Source organism: Brassica napus, chromosome C6, assembly GCF_020379485.1.
Source record: "Brassica napus cultivar Da-Ae chromosome C6, Da-Ae, whole genome shotgun sequence".
NCBI lineage: Eukaryota > Viridiplantae > Streptophyta > Magnoliopsida > Brassicales > Brassicaceae > Brassica > Brassica napus.
The window spans coordinates 33,621,275-33,636,865 of record NC_063449.1 but is presented as its reverse complement, the minus strand read 5'-3'; the positions used below and the strand labels follow the sequence as shown (position 1 = coordinate 33,636,865).

The 15,591-nt window shown below is 37.9% G+C and overlaps 1 protein-coding gene and 1 pseudogene across 4 annotated transcripts; one reads left to right on the top strand and one right to left on the bottom strand.

The window, feature by feature from the left end:
• The first annotated feature begins 1,103 nt into the window (after positions 1-1,103).
• On the top strand, positions 1,104-6,073 carry LOC106385214 (pre-mRNA-splicing factor CWC22 homolog). 4 transcript variants are annotated; one of them, XR_001277126.3, is made up of 8 exons: positions 1,104-1,615; positions 1,694-1,826; positions 2,009-2,080; positions 2,173-2,261; positions 2,343-4,241; positions 4,680-4,787; positions 4,885-5,207; positions 5,282-6,073. XR_001277126.3 is itself a non-coding variant. In XM_022700793.2 (6 exons), exons 1-4 carry the CDS (start codon positions 1,503-1,505, stop codon positions 2,198-2,200), a joined length of 306 nt encoding a protein of 101 aa, XP_022556514.1. In that variant the 5' UTR covers positions 1,116-1,502; the 3' UTR covers positions 2,201-2,261; positions 2,343-2,421; positions 2,605-3,232. The 4 variants fall into 4 exon arrangements, 2 of the variants coding, with proteins under 2 accessions (XP_022556514.1, XP_013680612.1); XR_007324681.1 differs by having other exon boundaries at positions 1,108-1,615; positions 1,694-2,080; positions 5,282-6,068; XM_022700793.2 differs by lacking the exons at positions 4,680-4,787; positions 4,885-5,207; positions 5,282-6,073 and having other exon boundaries at positions 1,116-1,615; positions 2,049-2,080; positions 2,343-2,421; positions 2,605-3,232.
• Positions 6,074-8,486: 2,413 nt separating this feature from the next.
• Positions 8,487-15,306, bottom strand: LOC106383624 (annotated as a pseudogene).
• Positions 15,307-15,591: the final 285 nt, after the last annotated feature.

Here is a 15,591-nt window from a genome sequence, read left to right as displayed (position 1 = left end):
TTGCCTGAAATGCAATCCGTCATTCTGCGAAAACAGAAAAAAAACTTATCAAACAACAAATAAATATGGAAGGACGAGCTCGATAAATATAGACAAAAGAATGCAAACCTCATAATCTTTGCATATGAAGTATCTTTTGCCGGGGAGGTAATCATATGTTTCCTCTTCATCGACGACCTCCTTCGTGATAGATCCACATGGGCACAGCTTGGGAATCCCCTGTTGCGCATCTGCAACGAAATGAAGCATGTTGTAGTATGCTTTGTGTGCTTTCATATCCCTCAATTCGTCCTCCATTTCAGAACCTAGAAGAACAATAACGTATAAGCGGATCAAAATCCCTTTTTAATCGTGAGGAAACCAACCAAGAAACGAATAAAAGAAGAAAATAATAAGACCAGATCAAAACACTAATTCGATTATAATCCCCAATTCGATTTTTAACAAGAAATCTATTTCATCCCCACAATCGAATCCATAAACAAATAAGCTAATGTAAGAAAAAAAAATTTACAGACGAAAACCCTAATTCGATTTTAATCCCAATTCAATTTTAATCCCAATTCGATTTTAAACCCCAAATCTATTTGATCTCCACAATCGATTCCATAAACAAAGAATCAAATGTAAAAAATAAAACAAACACACGAAAACCCTAATTTGATTTTTATCCCCAATTCGATTTTAAACCCAAACTCTAATTTTCCCCACAATCGAATCCATAAACACTGATGAAAGTGACATGCATCAACTCCAAATGCAAAAATAAAGAACTAAAATGGTGCGATTTACCTTGAACCAACTGGATCGCAGTATCGCCTTTGTTTTCGCCGGGAGAGGTGGAAACGTTTTTTTTCCGGCTCGACTCGAGAAAATGAACGAGTTTTTTTCCTCTCACCAAACACATTCCTTTCAGTCCACTCAGACGTTGCCAGCACATCAAGGATCAACCGCAAATAAATCCTTCATTAAGGATTCAACCTCAGCGTAACGTCAATTTATATTATTATTTTACTCTATAAGCATAAGGATTAGCGCTAAGATATGGCTAATATCCCGCGTTGCAGCTGGTCAAGGTTTTCTGTTATAATCTTGGCGACAACCTATTTTTTTTTTTTTTTTTTTTTTTTTTTTTTGGCGACAACCTTTTTACTGGAGATTTAGTATAATCGTTGGATCGGCTAAGGTTTTCTGTTGTAATCGGTAAAGATTCACACTTTTATCTCTAATTTCGCTGGTGGGAAGACGAGAGAGCGAGAAGAAGTGATAAGAGAAGAGAAAGAAGCCCTGGCGACCATAAGGGCTCGCGGAGAGATCTCGACATTGATCGTGCTGCAAAGCCCAAGTTGCCAAAGCTCAACCCATCTGATCGCAACGCTACGGCTTTGGGAAAAACCGGACAAGAGCAGCGTAGAGTATCAGCGTCTCACGTGGGACGCTCTCCGTAAAAGCATCAATGGGCTTGTTCACAAGGTCAACGCGAGCAACATCAAGAACATCAGATGGCATCTCCTGGATTCACGGACGTCTTTGCAGCTCTGGTCTCCGTTATCAACGCCAAGTTCCCCGAAGTTGCTGAGCTTTTGTTGAAAAGGATCGTCAGCTTAATGACAAGGTAAGTCATGTCGAGAGCTGATTTGTATGTGTCATATGTTTTATTCATTTATGTGTGTTTCGTTTTGTCTCTTGCCAGCCAAGTCGCTGAGGAGATTATTGCTCTTGAAATAGTCTCTGTGCTTCTGGAAACTCCGACTGATGACAGTGTCGAGGTGGCTGTTGGGTTCGTGACAGAGTGTGGTGCTATGCTCCAGGAAAAGGATTGCATGGTAAATTATTATTTTTAACCTCTCTTTCTCTTAGTGATTGATCTGTTTTTATTTTTTTATTTTTTAATTGGGAGACATTATTAGACTGCTTTTACGTCCACCTATTCCATCCATCAAATTATTTCACAAAAGTCAAATGATTATTGACATATGCTGCTATGGTGGCGATTCATCTCTGGTAGTGTATCTAATTTGATAAGAGAGTTCAAAATTTGATTGAAGGGCTCTTTGCTATTAGGAAAGCAAAATTTCAGGTAAATATATACTTTTAGATATAACTTGATCTAATTTTATTAGCAGAGATGATACCATGTGATTCACATGATGTGAATGATAATACTTTCAGGGACATCCAGCTGTGCGTCCTGAGCTAGATCTTGTGGAAGGAAAGTATTCGCACAATATATATCTCTTAATGATGAAATAGTTCTCTGGGTAAGTTAACTTTTTACTACAACTAAAAAAACAGCTCTTAGGTTTTAAAATCATCTCTGATGTTACTGTTCTTTTTTGCAGATGTTTTCAAACCTGATCCTAACTTCCTTCCTTGAGATGATTCTGGGGATGAAGATGGCTTTGATGCTAAACCGGATGTGTAACTTGTCTCTTGATTGAAGTTACCTCTATCATATCGTTTTTGAGTTGAACTTAGTGTCTTTTGATTGGTGTTGAGTTGAAATTAGTGTTGTTCAATATTGTTTTGTGTTGAGAGAGAAATACAGAGATAGGGGAATCTGATCTTAACAACAATATCCATATCGTTTTTTGTGGTTAACAGGCTGAGATTCTACCTCGACTTCAATATACGCCTTGAGACAGACCGGAAAATATTGTTGATTTCAAGGATTGATGATTTTCTCTATTCGATCAAAATCCAAATCCATATTCTGTGAAGTCTACAACACGACCAGACTTTTTGGAGGGTGAGCTGAAGATTATCAGCTTAGATGGTCTATGTCTAACTCAGACTCAGACTATGGGAGTCTTTTCCTATGGAATCCTCTTTTAGGATCTTACACAAAGATATCATCAAACCTCTCGATTGGGAACTAAAAGCTTATTACCGCTACACCTAGAGACTACAAAATATTGAGCTTTGCAAAAGGGATAGACTCTGTCAACATCCTAGAGCTAAAAAACCTTCATTGGAGGAAGGTGAAAGCATTAGTTGATTGGGAGATAGAACCGTCTTCACATGGAGTTTCCGTGGCTGGTATCTTACTGGAGAAACAAAACGGGTATGGGGAACTGGTCTTTCCGGAAGAATATCATTTTGCTTCAATATCTTCGTTCGGTGGAAATAGATTGTCTAGAAATCATTTTAGTTTCTACCACTTTTGTGTGTCTTGGAAATTTGTAAAACATGACTATCGCTTTAACGATTGGAGGAAACGGGTTCTCTCGTCTATCCAGATCGTCCTTTACATCATCTTCTTCGATTGAGGAACAGCAGGAAGAAAGAACACGAAGATGCTGAACAGAACAGAACCAGAGACTACTCTCACGTCAATCCTTACGCTTGAAGCAAGATGAAGAAGAAATGATTCGAATGCACATAAATAACAACATAGACACTGATAACGATGTAAATACATGAAACTGAATGGTACTTAAAATGTAAATTAAAACAAAAAGTATTTTCTCCTTCATCATGTAAAGCTCAACGTTAAGCTTTAATGAAAATCATCTCAATATACTTCAAAAAGATTTTAAGAGTCCTAATCCGTGGAGAATGTTCCGTTGCAGAGACACACCAAAGATAAACATTACTTTGCTAAGTATATCTATTATAATAGCAAACCTAATTTTATTTTTCTATGACATCAGCATTTTTTTATAGGAAAAAAAAAGTTTGATCTAACGTTTGAGTTTATCCCTACTTTTAATCTAACGGAAACGATTTATTTTAATCACAAAATCTTACGTCATATAATTGTTTCAACAGATTGATGTACCTCTTCTCTGATCGACGCACGACGCACCTTTTAAACTGATTATTAGATTGAAGTACTGGTTAGAGTCGTTATTTTTTTCTGAGAACGCTTCTCAATCGAAGTCCCAAGGAAAAGCTTTGGTTCCTCATCATGCTCTGCTCTAACCGGCCAACTCGACGGCTACAATTGATTTCTAATATATCTCGCCGCGAATCTAAACCGCCACCACCGTTTTCATTGATGATGAGACTGACGTTATAAAGTTGATGAGAGAGAAGAGCAAGAAGTAGAAGAAGAAAGTTGTTGCGGTGACAACGCTGCCATGGATGGAATTGAAAAGCTCAATTTCGAGAAAATAAGATACGGAGGATAGATCATGTCATCTGATGTTGAGGCTCAACTACGACGCCAATTTGGAAGCTTCGTCTGTTAAATCTTGTGATGTTTCTTGGGTCGGAAGCAACCGGGGCAGACGTCAAGTGTATGTCTTTCTCTAATCACATTTCTCTCTAGCCATTGAAATCTGTTTTTTATTTTCTAAATTAGTTTTATATTAATTTCCCGTAATTGATACTACATTAGAAATTCTGGTATAAGTACTAGGTGTAGAGATATGTTTGATTTAACAAAAGTTTCCGAACGTATAGATGAGATGTTTTTAGATGTCAGTGAATATATTATATTGCATAGATGGTAGATGTATACACAGGAGAAGGCGGTTAACTGGATCAAATTAATTATCCATTCCTTATTTACATATCGTTCTTTTTAATCTCTTGCATGTTCTCAACTTCGGTTACATGTTATTTGTCTGATTAGGCTGGTTCCATATCGATGGCAAGAGAATCAAGATATCTTATCAATATTTATACGCTGCAGTCTGAGTAGGCTTGTGAATGTGAATGTGATTGTATTGCAGATCCAGCATCACCCCTGGGACACTACTGATCATCCTTGCTGGTAGGTTCAAGGGCAAGAGAGTTAATTTTTTTTAACCAACTACCCTCTGTTTTTCTTTTTGTGACCGGTGAGTTTTTATAATTTTGCCACGTTCTATTATCCATCTTAAGCATTCACTACTTGTGTCACCTGATATGTTCCTATTTTGTAATTGGCCCTTCAAGATCAATGATTGCCACGTCCTGAAAGTCTCTGATGTTAGCCTCGATAAATATGATGATCAGTATTTTGGAAAGGTAGGCGAGAAGAAGAACAAAAAGGGAGAAGGAGAGTCTCTGATGGAGCCGTGGATCTATATATCTGAATTATAAACACCTAAAGGCAAAATACAAAAAGTGTACTCAAGTTTATTGTTTTCTGCTAGGCTTTAATCTCAAGCTCTCCCATGTACTTCTTCACTTCTTTCCTCTTCCTCTGCGTGTTGCCTTCCTCTCGTGTCCTTACTTATACACTCCAATGTATCAGAGTCTTCGAGGCAGAGAGAGAGGTAATTATCTTCTTTGGGAAATATATCAACTGTTTTGATGAAAGACATAATACAACTCCTCTCTTCATTCTCAGAAAGTGTCTACACATAGGGAAAAAGACGACCAGATGGCTGTGGACGGAGCTTTGATCAAAGCCATCGAGGTAGTTTCAGAGTTGAATACTTGCCTTTGCACAGTTTTCATTGCACAAGGAATGGAGCCGAATAAGCTTGTTTTCTAGATTTTAAAACCTTTAATGAGCATCTTAGGTATATGTGCCCTCATGCGTTACTCTTTTTTTGTTCTTGTCCACATACCAGAGATATTTTGACTTGGTACATTCTATATATCACATTTGGTATAAACAATCTATCTTATTTAATTTGAACTTTGAAGCAATATTTTTCAATAGATAATAATATTTTTATGTTGAAAACTCAGTGAATCTTCACGTAAACTGGGATGAGAGCACAAATAAATGAAATAGTTTTTTCCACAAATATTTTTTTGTAATTAGATAAGATTGATACTGATGTGGACACATATCGACAGAGACATCAGACAAATTGGGCTAACTACCCGAACTTTACCATTATGTGTTTTTTTTTATGTGTAGCTCGGAATTTCAGATAAGCTTATAACCTGAAAGAAATACTAATAGATTCGGAACGTCGTGCGTGAGTGAGTTCTACTCTCTCTTACGCCAATTTGCCTTTGTACTTTTACCATTCGAATGATAAAGCTGACTTACACGATGGGAAAAACATTTGTGTCACATGTAAGTTGTGTTCTAAGTTCACCTTTGATTTGCGTTTGCAATTGGAATATATTCAAATATTCTCTGCATCACAACCCATTAGCCATCAACAGACAACCGCAAACAAAAATGAGAACAAAAGATTTGAAGTAATCTCTATTAATTTACATAACGATTAACGATGTCTCATTTGGTTCTGAAATGACATTCTTTTGGAGTCAACGTGTCATTTGCATCTTTTAATAAATCTGTATATGAAAGTTTCAAATTTTGTTATCGCTTCATAATTATATTGATATCATCAAGAGATAAATCTCTTTTCAAATGGTTAGGGATGCGTAGGAGGAGATGGAGTGAATCTTTGTGGCCAGCGAGTAATCTGTTTACACGCTTCCTTTTTATTTGTTCTCAACTAGTATATTACTAGGATAATATCTTCGTCTTGCGCATCGTGAGTTTATTCGTATATATTATCGATAATTTTTTTTATATATTTGATCATTTTATTTATACATATATAATAATTTTTGTTGTTATTATATAATTTCTTTCCGATGGACCGGATCAATTTTTATTAAAAATTATGGAACTAAACTATAAATTAATATATCATGGGTTGATTGAATTGGACATTAAACAAATTATAACATAAAAACCTTTCTTTTTTTTTCCTCCAAACACATTTTTGAAAAAATGAACAGTATTGTTTCCACAGTTAAATTATCTTGACATTTATCTTCCATATGGTTTTGAAAGGTTTCAGATCAACCATCGAATTGTTACATGTCATTTTAATGCTTTTAGTCGTATGCTTAAGAATAACTTACATTTTTGTAATTTAAATTCGTTTCAAAAATTTTAAATATAAAATATAAGAAAAAATATAACATATAAGAAAAATATAACATATAAGGTTTCCTCATTTTTGTATTTTAAAGTCGTTTAAAAAAAATTAATATATAACATCTAAGGTTTCCTCATTTTTTTAATTTAAAGTAATTTTTAAAAATTCAAAATATAACATATAAGAAAAAATCTAATTTTATTATTATATGGTTAATGTGATTGTTTAATATTTTTTAATAATATAAAATTAAAAAAAATAAAGAAAAATGCAAAAAATTGTTATCAAATCTTTATTATTCATTGTCATTAATTGTCATATATATGTTAATCATATTAGGTAATTCCGTAGCTTTTATTTAAGGAAAAAATACACGCTTCTTATATTTTGGGTTAATATAATGTTCCCTAATAATTGGATTTGGACAAACATTTTTTCAATTGATTTTTAAGCTGACACGTAAGCTAAATTGACATCATAATTAAGTGACACCTAAGCATAGTCTCTTTTTAATTAGTACAAACTTAAGGTTGCAACTTTTTAAATGATCATCAATTAATATATAAGAGATTTATAGATTCCGACTTCTTTCGTCTTTGGAATCATTATTTTTCAGAAGTTTTTGAACTGCAGTTAGTTACAATATTTTTCAACTCGAATCTTATTGTGCATTTTCTTATACATTGGTTAATTATAACTCCTAAATTATTTTTCTACTTGAATCAAAAATAATGTCAATAGTTCTTCTTTTATTTGAATGAATGTAAATTTATTTAGTCAAAACCTATATTACATCAAGTGCAGCTGTTTTTTCTAAGTTTACAGAATCAAAGAATGAGTTCTAAAAACCGAAAAATAATGATCCTTCAAGTTGGAGATGAGCCTTGTCTTGTCCGAAACCAAGTAACCAAACTCTCCTCTAGGTACTTTTGACCCCTCCCTTGAAATGATAAAAGCTTGAGTCTAATGGTTTTGTCCACAAATTTGATCAGACAGTTCACATCCCTTGCCTACTCACCATGCGGACGTGAGTTTCTCTCCCTCCATACCATATGCACTACTGCTTGAAATGTGTATCGCACAAGAAATTCCTTGCTTGAAATGTGTATCGCACAAGAAAGTCCTTGGTAGGAGTAAGTCTTGGATTGGGAAAAAATATCAATTATATCACTCCATATGGTTGTGAAGGTATCTTAAAACAGCCTCCCAACAAGAGGCTTCCAAATCTAATCTGACTACCGACAACTAAAGAATAGATGGTGACAGGTCTCTTGAGAATCGTTACACGGCACACATATCGTGTTTATTGCAGAGTTCCATAGCAGCATTCTATCACACGTTTGCAATCTTTGACGCATGGCTATCTAAACAAGAAAATCTTCTTTTTCGGTTACATGTTTGTATCTTTTTCCAAATTCTATGATCCTCTCTTCTCTCTTTTCAAACTTGTATGCATAACTAATTATAAATGAGGCAGAATTGTTCAAGAAATGGCCAATTAAGTTTGAAATAGGAACTCTCTTTAAACTGAATTCTAAGGGAGACAAACGCTAGAAGAATAAAAATGTATTAAGTGGTTAAAACAGATAATTATGAATTTATGATGATAGATGTTTCCAGAAACATATGAGTTTAGCTTTACGAACTTTCTATATACAAATAACTATTAGTCTTATTGAGGTATGGTAATTTGGTGTTTCGATTAGCACAGTGGACAGATATCATATTTATATGAATAATCTAATGGTTTTGAAGTTTAATACTTCTATATAAATACTTTAATATGCTGTTTTTCAGTGGAATCCACGTAATGTCATGTGGATGATGTCTGTTACATTCTTTTTGTACCAATTTCAGATTTTCAAAAAGTTTATCCTGATCGTTAGGAAGTTGTAAATGAAGGATTGTTAGGTGAGACAAAACAATTACAAAAGAGTATGGTCCAAAGCAGCCTCAACAACATCCTCAATTGCATCACTTATCTGTATGTGTCTGAGTGGGTTAGTTTGGACTCGAAAAAAGAAGTGGAGAGACCTCAGAGGTAAGTTTCTTTGGAGAACTTGGTATTCCTAATGTTATATATATGCTTTCATTTCAATGCATTTTGAAATTTAGTGTTGTTTAAAATATCAGCATTTTTGTTAAATGTTTCAAAATTCAACAATCTTTATACAGCTTGACTGAACAGTTTTATTTTACAAAATTGACCTGTATTTAAAATAAAAAATAAGACAAAATTATTCTTTTTATATTTTGTACGTGTATAATACTCCTTTTGTTTTTAATATTTGATGGTTTGGAAAAAAATTGTTTCAAATTAGATGATGTTTTCAATTTCTAATGAAAAAACTATTATTTTTTTTATATTAGGCTTTATGTATTTTGCAGTTGGTTTTTCTATTGGTCAGACTATGGTTAAGTATAACTATTATTAATATTTTTGTGTAGAAAATTTGCATATTAAATATTTTTTTAGACGTTATATACCATCCTAAAACATCATCTAATAAAAACGAAAAGAATAATTAGCAAAACATGTGTGTGATAAAAAAAAATAGATTTAATAAATATGTAAACTAAATGAAAAATTATTATGCTAAGATAAATTAATTGTTAAATAGATTTTTTTATTAATATCAAATCATTTAAATTTGACCGTAAAGAATTTAATTGCCCGCGCGAATGCGCGGGTTTGTTTCCTACTTGAAGTAACAACAAAAAGCATATTTTACCTGTTGCTGGACAGATTCTGTAGCATCAAGAAGAGTGTCACTTGCTTTCTCTAAAGCCATGTATAGCTCTTTCCCTCTCGTAATGCATATCTCCATCTCTTTCTCTTGCTTCGTCCTGCTCTTTTCTGTATCCACTGTTTCCCTCAGCTTGTTTACTGCAAGTAATGTCTCCTACCAAAACATTCAATACAACTTTTTTGTGAGTTTGATAATCTTTTTTTGGTTATTTCAAGCAACAACAAATAGTTCTCTCTATCTTACCTTCGCTAACGTTGCTACCTTTCCGGACGGAGAAGCTCTGGAAACTTCCATATCATTATCAACTAGCAAGTAACGGTAACCGCTAACATGGTAAACTTTCAAGATTCTCGCTGATGCCTGGCAAAACACATATCAAATGATAAAGAGATGGAGCCCCGGAAAAGATTTTACAGTTGAAAGCAAGAGGGAAGCTAACGTTTTCAATAACTTGGTGCTTCACGTCTAGCTCTCCATTAACAATGGCCTCGGTAGGCACCAGAAGAACCAAGGTGAGACATTTGTGTTGATAGGCTAAAAGGTGAACTCTTTCCCTTTTGCCCACTTGTTGTGCTGATAACACGTCCTGCGTCGTTACCATTTCCTGAAGGCAGTGGATCAATTGAACCAGAAAAGAAGTTGCGGTGAGGTAGATCTAGAAGAGGTCTGTGACAAGCTGGTTCCCTTGCGTAGATATGACCAGGAACTCGTGGCTGAATACGTAAACAAGTCGACAGTATCATTCTGACAAAAGAGAGAATCTTATCAACACAAAAGTCTTGATAATGCGACTAAGGGATATGAAAACATACAGGTGAAAGAGTTGTTGACACTAGTAGGTCATGAAATAGAATCACAGAGTGGCATCGAAGGGTCCCAGCACATGAATCTAGCACTCCCGGCCACAAGAGACTGTACATATTATAGAAGTTATGAGGCTGAATGATTATACATTAACGTAATGAGAGATATTTATACAAGTATACAAGTAGGGCTACGGTATTATAAGGTAATTACATAGAGATCCCTTTACTATAGAGTATTTACTTAACACGCCCCCTCAAGATGGTGGGAGTGTTCGAACACCAATCTTGTTTCGCAGATCCTGAAAGCGAGTTCTTGGTAACGGCTTCGTGAGACTGTCGGCAAGTTGATCATGTGTTGAAACATGAGACACACGAAGAATACCCTGCTGTATCAGTGCTCGAACAAAATGATAGTCTAGCGCGATATGCTTCATTCGAGAGTGGAAAACCGGATTGGCACAAAGATAAGTGGCACCAATGTTGTCACAATAGATCGTTGGTGTTTGACGAATGGGAAGGCCGAGTTCACGTAGCAGAGAGACAACCCAACGAACTTCAGCAGCCGTGTTAGCAACAGATGATCGAGCAACACCCTTTTGTTTCTTCGAAGTCCAGGAGATAGGTTGACTTCCAAGATAGATGATATACGCATTAGTTGAGACATAGTCATCAGAATCACCAGCCCAGTCTGCGTCAGAGAAAGCATGAAGCATAGGGTTCTTCTGTCAGTGAGTGAGAGTTCCCGAGAGGTAACGTAAGACACGTTTTACCGCTTGCCAGTGATCAGTCGTGGGACAGTGTATATACTGAAAAAGCTTGTTGACGGCATAGGAGATATCAGGACGCGTAAGAGCTAGATACTGCAGGCTTCCAACAATCATGCGATACTCATGCGGATCAGAGAGAGTCGTGCTCGAATTCAGAGTCAACTTAGGCGACGACGGTAAAGGGGTTGATACTGGCTTCGCATGGAGCATGTCAACCTTTCTGAGAAGATCTGTGATATATTTCCGTTGCATCAGATGCAAGCCATTAGGTGTCCGTATAGCTTCTATCCCAAGAAAGTACCCAAGCGCACCCATGTCTTTAATGGAGAACTTGCGAGCAATGTCTTCAATGATCCGTTGAACCAGCGAGGAGGAGCATCCTGTGACAAGGATATCGTCAACGTATACAAGCAGATAGACATAATGACCATTATGGTTCAGGTTGAATAATGAGGTATCAGATAAGGAGTTTCGAAAACCAATGGTTTGGAGGTATGTCTTGAGTTCAGAATACCAAGCTCGTGGAGCTTGTTTTAATCCATAAATTGCTTTCCGAAGGCGGCAGACATGAGTAGGATTATTAGGGTCTTGGAACCCTGGTGGCTGAGACATAAAGACCTCCTCTTTCAGGTGGCCCTGTAGGAAAGCAGTGTTGACGTCGATCTGCCGTACAGGCCAGTCACAGTTCACTGCCAAACCAAGGATAATGCGGATCGTTGTAGACTTTATAACTGGACTGAAGGTATCCGTATAGTCCACTCCTTGTTGCTGGTGGTACCCTTTAGCAACGATCCGTGCTTTATATTTGTCTATTGTCCCGTCAGGGTTATACTTGATGGTGAAAACCCAGCGACACCCAACCACATTCATCCGTTGTGTCAGAGCTTCTAAGTCCCAAGTATGATTATCAGTTGTCAATGTGAACTCAGAGCTCATCGCCTTTCTCCAGTGAGCACGTTTCATGGCTTGTTGCCATGTAGATGGAATCCAGTGAGGATCACATTGAACCGTAGCCGCGAGATTGTACTTTGTCACCGGTTTGAAGATGTTGTTCTTCAACCTCGTTGTCATAGAATGACGTGGATGAGCAGGCGCAGGTGGAGACGGCTGCGCTTGTGCAACAGTAGGCTCCGGTTGTGGCATAGTTCCAGAAGAACCAGCAGTGTCACTGGATTGTGCCGTGTCAGAAGTGGCGACAACATCGTTGGTTGGTTGGAGCGAGACTGGAGCAGAGGAGCTCGAGGCCGTAGACTGCGATGATGGTGAAGTTGCTGAGCCCGGAGGTGAAGCGTTCGTAGCTAGCGGAGTGGACTGTATGAGTGGCGAAGTCACAGGGACAGTGGTATAAGGTGGAGAGGATGGTGAAGAGGATGATGGCTCAGGAGGAACTGATGGCTTGGGTTTAGTAAGTTTGACATAAGGGAACTCTGTTTCATTGAAGCGGACGTGTCGAGTAGTGTAGACACGGCCTATGACTGGATCCAGACATTGGTAAGCACTTTGAGTGAGAGAGTATCCAATGAAAACGCATGGTGTGGACCTTGTTTCCAGTTTATTTTGGGCATATGGTCTTAACCATGGATATGCAAGACAGCCAAATGTTCTAAGCTTGGAGAAGTTAGGATGTTGGTGGAAGAGTTTTTGAAAAGGGGATTGGTTGGAGAAGGTAGTCGTAGGGAGCCGGTTTATGAGGAATACAGCAGCTGCGAAAGCAAGCGGCCATAAGGTCAGGGGCATAGTGGCTGTGGATAAGAGCGAGAGACCTGTTTCGACAATATGTCGGTGCTTACGCTCAGAGATCCCATTATGTTCTGGTGTGTGAGGTGGGCTTGTAAGGTGGGTGATGCCTTGGGTGGAAAGATATGAGCGCAGGGCTAAGTATTCTCCGCCATTATCAGAGTAAAGATGTTGGATCTTGGTTTCAAAGCGGGTTTCAACAAGGGGTTTGAAGGAGATAAAGATATCTTTAACTTTGGATTTGGCTGTGAGAGGATATAACCACGTATAACGTGTATAGTGATCTACAAAAATGAGATAGTATTTGAAGTTTTGAGAGGATGGAACAGGAGATTGCCAAACATCAGAAAAGATGTATTGAAGAGGTTTAGATGAGATGATTGTACTTGTTTGAAAAGGAAGTTTATGAATTTTATTGAGAAGACAATCATTGCAAGGAGAAGTAACAGAGTTCTTAAAGAATGGTAAAGAAAATTGAGAAACAATGGTCTTAAGGGTTGCGGTTGAAGGGTGGCCTAGGCGATGATGCCATTGAGATAAGGTGGCCTTGGTGTCTGGATAGATAGCATAGGAAGCAGGTGAGGTTAACGCAGACATAGGCCACTCATACAGTTCACCCTTCGCTTGGCCTTGGAGCAACTTGACCCCCGTGCTGAGATCCTTCACCTGAAACGAAGCAGGAAAGAATTCCACAGAGACCCGATTAGTATTGCAAAGGCGATAGACAGATATCAGGTTCTTATGAACATTTGGAACACAAAGAATATCTTTAAGATGCAGAGATTTTGTGGAAGTAAGGATAGAAGCAGAACCAATATGAGAGATTTGTAGACCTGATCCATCCGCAATAGCTACTTCATCACCTCCCTGATATGGTTGGTGTAAGGCGAGATTGCTCAGGTCTGAGGTAAGGTGATGAGTTGTCCCACTGTCAAGCAACCATGGAGAGGAGTTGTACGGATATGAAGTCGCAAGGTTGGCTCGCGGCTGGTACTGCATCTGGTTTGGATGAGCTTGTAGCTGACCAGAGCTCTGTAATTGCGTGCATCTCCTTGCACTATGGCCAAAGACTCCACAGAGCTGGCACTTGCCTTGATAGCCTCGCGGAGTAGTGGTATTAGAGGGCGCATGGAATTGTTGTTGCTGCCAAGTTTGGTGTCCGCGATTTCCCTGATAAGCTCCACGCCTGTTGTTTTGGTTACGATTGCTTGTGTTGTTGAAGTTGTTGCCTTTGTAGTTAGTGAAGTTCGCGGTAACCGGAGTGGTGACAATAGAAGAGTGCTTAGATTGGAGCTTGGCTTCATGATTGATCAGCTTTTCATGAAGTTCAGTAATCGACGGAGCAGAGTCGCGGCTTTCGACTTGATCAATGAGCGTCTTGTAGTCCTTTGGAAGTCCTTCCAGTATCGTATCAATCTGATCTTCAGGGTCCTCTGGTTTCCCAAGAAGAGCAAGCTGGTCAAAGATTGCCGTAAGTCCTTGAACGTACTCATTGATAGACTTAGTTCCTTTCGTCGAAGTCTTGAGCTGTTGCTTGAGTTGTTTGAAGTGACCACGACTTGGCTTGGCGTATGTTGCAGTGAGAGTGCTCCAGATCTGAGCAGAGGTGGTCGTGGTGGAGAGAATAGGCTGGATAGTTGTCGTGATAGCACCAAGAAGAGCGCTGTATATCAGCCTTTCTTGTCTCTTCCAGATTTGATACTCTGGATTGGGAACAACACCAGTATCGTCTGTGATCGTCGGAGGTGGTACAACAAGTGATCCATCGATGAAACCGACAAGATCATAGCCATCAAGGAGTGCTTCGATCTGGCGACTCCACATCAAGAAATTGGAAGCTGTTAACTTCGTCACATTTGTCATGTTTACGTTGAGGATGGTTTTGGTGGTGTTTGTAACCGAGATAGTTTCGCTAGAGGTAGCCGACATGATTTAGAAAACGTGAAAGAGAAGAATTTTTTTGAAAATTAGGTCAGATCAGGGCTCTGATACCATATAGAAGATATGAGGCTGAATGATTATACATTAACGTAATGAGAGATATTTATACAAGTAGGGCTACGGTATTATAAGGTAATTACATAGAGATCCCTTTACTATAGAGTATTTACTTAACACATGTAAGAAAAAAATACAAGTCAAAGCAGTGAACCACAGTAAGTCTGTTCTGCATTTTCTGACGGAGAGACAAATAAACCTGAACTTCAAGCGACGTTAGCATCTGAACTGTACCACACTCTTTCAAAGTTTCACGAAACGAAGGTAACTGAAGTTTCTTCCCAACAGAAAGATCTGACACGTGACACAATAGAGAAATTGGGTGGTGATATTGCTGTGCTTTACCATTTAAATAGTCTGTGATGAAGGGATACAAGTGAGATATGATAAGCCCTCCAGATGTTTCTTTATCAAGCAATGACCTAACTGATCCGTGGAACATAACAAAGAGGTAGTGGACTTCCTTGAGCACCTTCTGCAATGCATCCACCCTCCGTATGGCTTCAATCTCCTTATTTTTCTCTACAACCTGCCACAAGTCTATTATCACAAAATTTTGCTCTCCTTATGCATATATATATGAATAGTGTACTGAAATCCGAACCTGACCATGTAAACGGGTCAGTAGATAAAGCTACCGCGTCGGCTTACGTCATCCATTGTCTTTTCCACTGACTCTATCTAGAAGTGCCAAGTGTACTGAAATAGTAAGTGTCCTGAAATTGTACCATTATAAGTAGGCCCG